We start from the raw sequence: 7,070 nt of genomic DNA, 5'->3' as shown, positions 1-7,070 counted from the left end.
AGTTTCACCAATCCTAGCTAAGAGTAGCTTTATTAGTGGCTAGATCCTTCTCTTCTATGCAATTAATTAAGATATTTTCTCTAATTTTTTAGTTGTCCAAATGGAACTCAGAAGAATAAGGGAATCTATGCTGCTCACCAGTGTATAAGCAAATATATTAAAATTTGGATGAGAGGGTACTTCTCAAAGCAATTCCAACTAAAGTGGAATTCTGCTCAATTTGGAAAATTTAAGAAATAATATAGCTACCCACGTGATTAACGAGCCAACAACCTCTGGTGATTATGAGCACAACTAAATTATCCATTTAAAAGTAAGTGGAATAAGATGCCTTTCTACTTTTCATATACCATATGAAGTTATAACTTGTTCAAGTTCACATTAAGTAGTCACCAGTGCTCCTCAACTGATTCCAACCTTTTATTAAACTTTTTTCAAAATATCCAGATAAGGACTATGCACTGAAAACCAGCTTATTCACACATCACAAGTGCGCCTCTTAGAAGTTTCCAGAAGCCAGCTTATTCAGGAGAGCATGCAGACCGAACTTATACATATAGCACACTTCTACTTCACATGGTTATGATATTCCTTATCTACCAGAGTTCCTTTTCAGCAACCATATTATTCTCATTCCTTTCCTGGAGCAACGGGCAGCCCGGTGATATGGCTCGAACCCGTGACCTATAGGTCACACGGAAACAACTTAACCATTGCTCCAAGGCTCCCCTTCATTCCTTTCCCAGAGTGATGCCGTTAAAAGTCTCACTGATTGGAGACAACTTAATACTATTAACAAAAAATAACTGTCACATCCAAAGCAATTAACAGTTAATTGCCAAGATAAACACCATAACCTTTCGAGCTTAGTGTATCTATAAACATCTCCAGTTAATTTACTGCTATGGCAGATTTGTTATGAAGCGAGATATACTGATATGCTTATACATGCATGTGTACAGTTCTTCAGTTGAATAAACTTTTCAAGTACAACCTCAGGTTCTAGGGTAAGTAATTGACATGGAACTAAAAAATCTGGGAAACTAACGTCCAATTAAAAGGATGATTTGTTTATTTAGTTTTGTTAAAGTTTACTATTAACCCGAAGAAAGAGAGAACAGGCATTAAAATGCTTGAGGTGCTTGGTCAAATACAAGAGAGATGTATAACGTTTCTTGAGCCATAAATCAGTAGGAAAAAACAGACACCTTTATAGTGAAATAGGGAGCAGAATCAGCAACCAGCTAGGTGCAGAGAGAAAGTATCAGATATTAGGCAGAAGAAATAAAAGAATAAGCCATCGTTCAGAATTCCACATGAATTACAGACACTTTCAAGATTATAAGAGTGGCACTCTTCTATTCATATTCATATATACATGACTAGAGTTATGTCCTAACATAGTTCAAAAGAGCACTACTTTACTCATCACAAGATTGACTAATAGTTGGGAATACACCTTCTTCTACATTTCTCAATCAATACTGAATAAGATTGTGCAACCATGTCAACGGATCAAGTAGATCCTCCCACAGACATATCTCCGGTAAAAGGAAATAAAAAACCACAAATCAAACTCATCCCCTAAAGGGTATACACTTGTACACTTCACTAGTGCACCAACACTACTCTTAGTTTGCTCCTATATTCAGTTGTGAAAAAAATGTGCAAAATTCACTAGCATTATGCCGCAAGGCCTTGTATATCCTCTCTTTTCATATATCCAGCATACATAATTTGTACTGATTCATACAGTAGTCATTTAGAGTTCTTGTATACTGAACAACTTTGATAAATTTTCATAACAATTTGAAATTGAAATGTAGGAACTCATCACATAAGTGAGAACTAATGAGCCATACAGTCTGGAATATTAGCAGCTAAAGTTCCACGTTCACTGAATATCCTCTATCCTTTTTTGATCAGACTCACAATTACCATCCTCCATCCCATGATCCTACAATGGTACAACATGATTGTGGTGGAAAAGCTTGTCTGCAAACACATTCTTACACTCTCTTGCAGTAAACATTTTTTCAAGAAAAATACAATTTCCTGAGAGCAGAATCGAATAGGCTTGAGAGGAAACATATAAGGGCATTTAAACACAAGAGCTACGCGATCAAGGACAAATGTTTTATTTCTTACATCTTGTCCCTAAGAAGAATGAGCTTACAATAGTAAACAAAAGAGTTAGAAGAGTTTGCTTTTATCAAGACACAATCTAATCCATATATTTCTCATGATCCTCTCTGTAACAAAGAATGAGTTTACACTAGCAAACAAAAGGAGTTCAAAATTTTGTCGGTATACAATCTTAGTCAACTAGAGGAGAGCCAAGTATTTGGTGCTACATAAGTGTAACCTTGAAAGTGTTCGCCTGCTGTCGGAGTATTTGCAGGTGAGTCGTCCGGTGGCATGGTAGTCCAACATTTGTCAAAATTGGCAGTGCAAGCTCTGCCAATTACATCAGGTTTGAACTTAGGCTGTAGTTCTCTCGCATCTAATTTCTTCCAATTGATTGATCGGAACCACTTGTGACTTTTGATCTCATCCCCTCCTCTTGGTCCACTGCCTAACCTTTTTGATGGGTCCTTTTGCAACAACTAAAGGAAAAAATTGGAAGTTGTCATTCAGTTGAATTACAAGCATTTTTCTAAGAAAGTCTGGGCAAGCAGTCAATTGAAAGTCTGTACATACTCCTTTGAGCAGAGAGTGAGCTTCACCGGTCAGACGTGGTAGAAGTTTCACTTTCTCGCTGATGATCTTTTCCTGAAGCTTCTTTCTATTTGAATGTGTGAATGGTGGCTGAAAGAAATGAGAGTCAAAAGTGTTCCAAAAGACCCAACATAAGAAATAAGCTCCATAGAATGTCCAATGAACTGTCTATGCTTTTTGCATTGTTACAAAACTGCATGATTCTAGTGTTCTAACGTTACACTAATACTTAGATTACCTGACCAGTCAGCATCTCATACAGAAGTATCCCAACGCTCCACCAGTCAGCATCTTTATTGTGGCCCTTTGACTGTAAAATCTCTGGAGCCATGTATTCCGTGGTTCCACACATCGAATTTGATCTGCTTGATTCGTCAATCTCTTTTGCCAGTCCAAAATCTGTCAGCATGACCTGGGTGGAAAATGAGAGATGCTTAAGAAGAGGGCAAAATCAACTGCAAAGTTCAAAGGAAAAATGATATATTTTTCTTCTTTTTTCTTTCATTCATCAGCCATGTTCCAGTAGTAAAGTACAGTAGGCAAGGCCGTTACATGTCCATCACCATCCATGAGAATATTTTCAGGTTTGAGGTCTCGGTGCACGATCCCTCTCTGGTGAAGATGTGAAACAGCAGAAACTATCTCAGCAGTATAAATCCTTGCCTGGTCCTCACTACCCAAAACACACACAAGAGCTGAAGTTAGAAAGAGCTGAACGCAATATCATGACTCGTTAGGGAATAAGACATACACAAGGGTACCTGAAAATCCCTTGTCTGTATAGATGATAGAAAAGATGTCCTCCATTTATAAAATCCAAAATCAAGTACAGCTTAGACTTTGTCTGCAGCATATTCCAAAATAAAAGACTTAAGGAAAGACATTGTATAAAAACCACATCATAGGGAAAGAAAGCTTGGTCTGAGACTGTAAAGGCATCAACAAACATTGTTCAATGATTTCAAAGATCAATAGCAAAATCATTAGTATACCAAGGAAAGACAAAATCCGTATAAAAAACCATCGAGAAATATGGAAACTAAGCAGAAAAAATTTACAACAACAGAACTTCAAGAAAGTTATTAAACTTCACGTTAAAATTGTCCAAATAAATCTTCTGGAAGATCGAAGAAAAATCTGCGTCAAAGACAAAGAAAAGTTGGAAACTAAAACAGAAGAAAATCACAACAGAAATTCAACAGGAAAAATGAGCTTAACTCTGAAATTGTCTAAACAAATCTGCTAAAAGATCGTATCGAATACTCAATGAACTGTCTAGATTGTAGACAAAAAGAACAGTCATTCCCCATGAAATCAATTTCACTAGAAATTAATAATGCTAACTACTAATAAAGCTCAAAACTTGCTCCTGTTGTCCCAGCATAAAAAGAAGGCATGGGTGACATTAGAAATCAAACGGATACCAAAAGAGTTTCCTCTTTCTTTGTAAAGACTTTCCCACAGAGAGAGGCAAAAGTAAAAGCGCTCGCCTTTAAAATACCTCCTTAACAGAAAATTAATGAAAGAACAAAAACATAGGCCTAATTTTGAGCTTCTAAGTCAGAACCACATATTCCCTAATTCATAAGATCATCTTGTTCTTGCAGATTAAGAAAAAAGAACCAGTAACATCAATTCAGATTGATGGCTGGAATAACACTTAGCTAACTCCCTTAATGTGGATACACTATTCTCACCAAGATATCCCTTACTATTTATCTATAAAGACTAATTAATATACCCAACGCCGACAACAACAACAACTATGCCGCAATCCCAAGCAAGTTGGGATCGGCTATATGAATCCTCACTTCTCCACTTAAGCTCAACTCACGTCATCATCATACCAAATAAAAATAAAAGTAAAAAGTAAGTTAAATATATATAAATAACAGTAGTAACAGAAGTTCTCTAGCTGTAATTAATATACAGACCAATTCGAAATAGAATAAACAACATGAGCAAGTCCAGTATAAGCTACAAGTATTACCTGAAAAGAGTATCTAAGCTGAACAATAAAAGGGTGCTCAACTTTGGTGAGAATATCCCTCTCAGCCCTCATATAGTCCACATGATTATTCTTTATAATTGTGTCCTTTCTCATCACCTTCATAGCATATATCCCATCATCACTATCACCATCATCACCATAACCCTTCATCTTCACCTGAAAAACCTTCCCAAAAGAACCTTTCCCTATCATCCTCAACATCTCAAAATCCCCTGGCCCTATTTTCCTAACTTCCTTATTATCTCCACTAATTTCAAGATTATGAGTATCAACTTTATCACTACCATTTTCACCCTCAGAATCAACTTCTTGGTGTAAAGGTAGAGTCTTTGATGAGAGAGTGAATCTTGGGGAGGGACCCACAAAAGAGTGGGACCTACTGTGAATGATTTGTGGGTCTGTTAGAAAATTTGAAGACGATGAAGGGGATGAAGAAGTATGAGGACCAAAAACTTCAGAGAAATCAAAGTCTGGATCAGTAGAAGAGGAATCTGGGATTTTGAGGTGGGTGAGTTTACTTGCTAGCATGGAATGAAGGGCCTTTTTTTGTTGAGCTGCAAAGGCCATATTTTGAATTAATTCTTGAAATCCTTTTATCAAGAATCGAAAGCCAGCTGAGAATGAACTCAGGGCAGGCTAAAGAAAGAAAAGGGCTACATCTGGGACTACTTATGGGAAAAAGAAGGAAGAAAGTGAAAAGGTTGTTTGGTCGAAGATGAGTTTATAGGACAAAACAGTGGTTTTAATTTATCAGAAGAAATTAAGGTGGCTGATTGATGAGAAAAGGGGAAGTGGGTGATTTGCAAATTATTGATGCATGAACATAGAACATGAACAGAAGAAGACGGAAGAGACAGAGAGAGACACACAAGTGGGAACAGGGAGCTAAAGGAAGTTATTGAAAACGCAAGTTGTGCCGACGCGCGTACGACATGCTTGAACTAACCTCGCCTCGCCTTCCACCTTTTTTGGGTCACTTGCTACTCGGAGCTAATTTTTAAATTATATGTCACCTCTCAATAAATTTTTTTTGTTTCTCACCCGGTGTTCGATACCCGCTTTGGAACCCAACTATATTCGGATTCGCGCCGCGTAGGGCCCCATTCGGGGGAAGCGCTCCCTATCAAGGTGTATATGGCTAAAATCGAAGAGCGACCGCCCCCTGAAGTCTCGAGGCTCAGCTCGAGGTTCGACCCCGAGAGTTCTCAATGATCGGCCTCGAGGCAGTGCAAATCGATGGCCATGATGGACAAACGGGAAGTTCCCAAGGTACGTGATTAAAGCTGACCAAGTCTATTGGGCTAGTTCAAGCCCGTACCGTGGCATTAAATGGTTGTACCAACCTCATATCCTTGTAATAAATGTGTCTGTACTATGTTGGGATTCCCCTTATATATAAAAGGAACCCATATCATTTTGTAATATACCACATTTAATACAAGAACATTCTCTGTTTTCTAACTTAAACACATTCTCCCTTGATTCTATTACTTACATTTATTGCTTACATTTATTGTGTTTCATTAATTGTTCTTCATTTATTATTCATTATTGATCATAAAGAGCTCTTATCAAAGCTCTTAGATTTATTACTCATTATTGATCATAAAGAGCTCTTATCAAAACTCTTAGAACTGTTAGTCCTTCATCGGTCGTTCACAGCCTAACACTTAGCTCGACCTCGAGGCCCTGTATAGGCCAGCTCAAGGCCCTGATTCTCAGCCACTCGATTTCCTTGACACACTGCCTTCAAGCTCTTATCTTATTTTCTAGTCTCACACTTAGCATCTACTGCCTAACAACTAGCATAAAAATAAATCACGTATTTTTAGAACCACAAAATTAAATTTAATTGTAATTACCATTTTCAAGGTAAACAGTTTGGCGCCCACCGTGGGGCTAAAAATAATAGTGATTGCTTTCTTGTTGGTTTACTATTTACTACATAACGAAAGTTATCTTTCACACTTTTTCTTGTCCAAGAATCTTTGATTTCAGGTCAAAATGTCTAACTCCGTGAACGCACATGAAAATAACGATCTTGAGGACCATGGAGAGAATGATGTAGTTGTTCCAGGTATTGGTGTACCACTACGAAACCCTGAGGATGCACCAGAACCAATTCCCGTGGGTGTGGTCTCGCGCAACGCCCAACACGTCGACATAAGCTCCCACACCGCCAGGAGTATACGCCAAGAAAACCAACAAGAAGCCTAAAAAACCCCAGCTCGGGAGGAACGAGAGGTTAGCCTTCACGTCAACTTTGAGATGTTACAGACACAGCAGCTGGCGATTGCTCAGCTGCAAAGCCACCAAAAAATCCCAAGCACAGCGGCACCGG

At 38.1% G+C, this 7,070-nt stretch overlaps 1 protein-coding gene across 1 annotated transcript; it reads right to left on the bottom strand.

Annotated features, from left to right (window-relative positions):
- Positions 1–2,321: 2,321 nt before the first annotated feature.
- Positions 2,322–5,296, bottom strand: LOC107818892 (serine/threonine-protein kinase AtPK2/AtPK19-like). The gene is given in 6 exon segments (NM_001326037.1): positions 2,322–2,606; positions 2,701–2,808; positions 2,957–3,130; positions 3,271–3,391; positions 3,480–3,562; positions 4,709–5,296. Coding segments are annotated over 6 exon segments (1,359 nt in total).
- Positions 5,297–7,070: the final 1,774 nt, after the last annotated feature.

This window comes from Nicotiana tabacum, chromosome 8, assembly GCF_000715075.1.
Source record: "Nicotiana tabacum cultivar K326 chromosome 8, ASM71507v2, whole genome shotgun sequence".
In the NCBI taxonomy this organism is placed as follows: domain Eukaryota; kingdom Viridiplantae; phylum Streptophyta; class Magnoliopsida; order Solanales; family Solanaceae; genus Nicotiana; species Nicotiana tabacum.
Note: the sequence above shows the minus strand (reverse complement) of the source record. Positions and strands in the feature narration are given on the sequence as shown.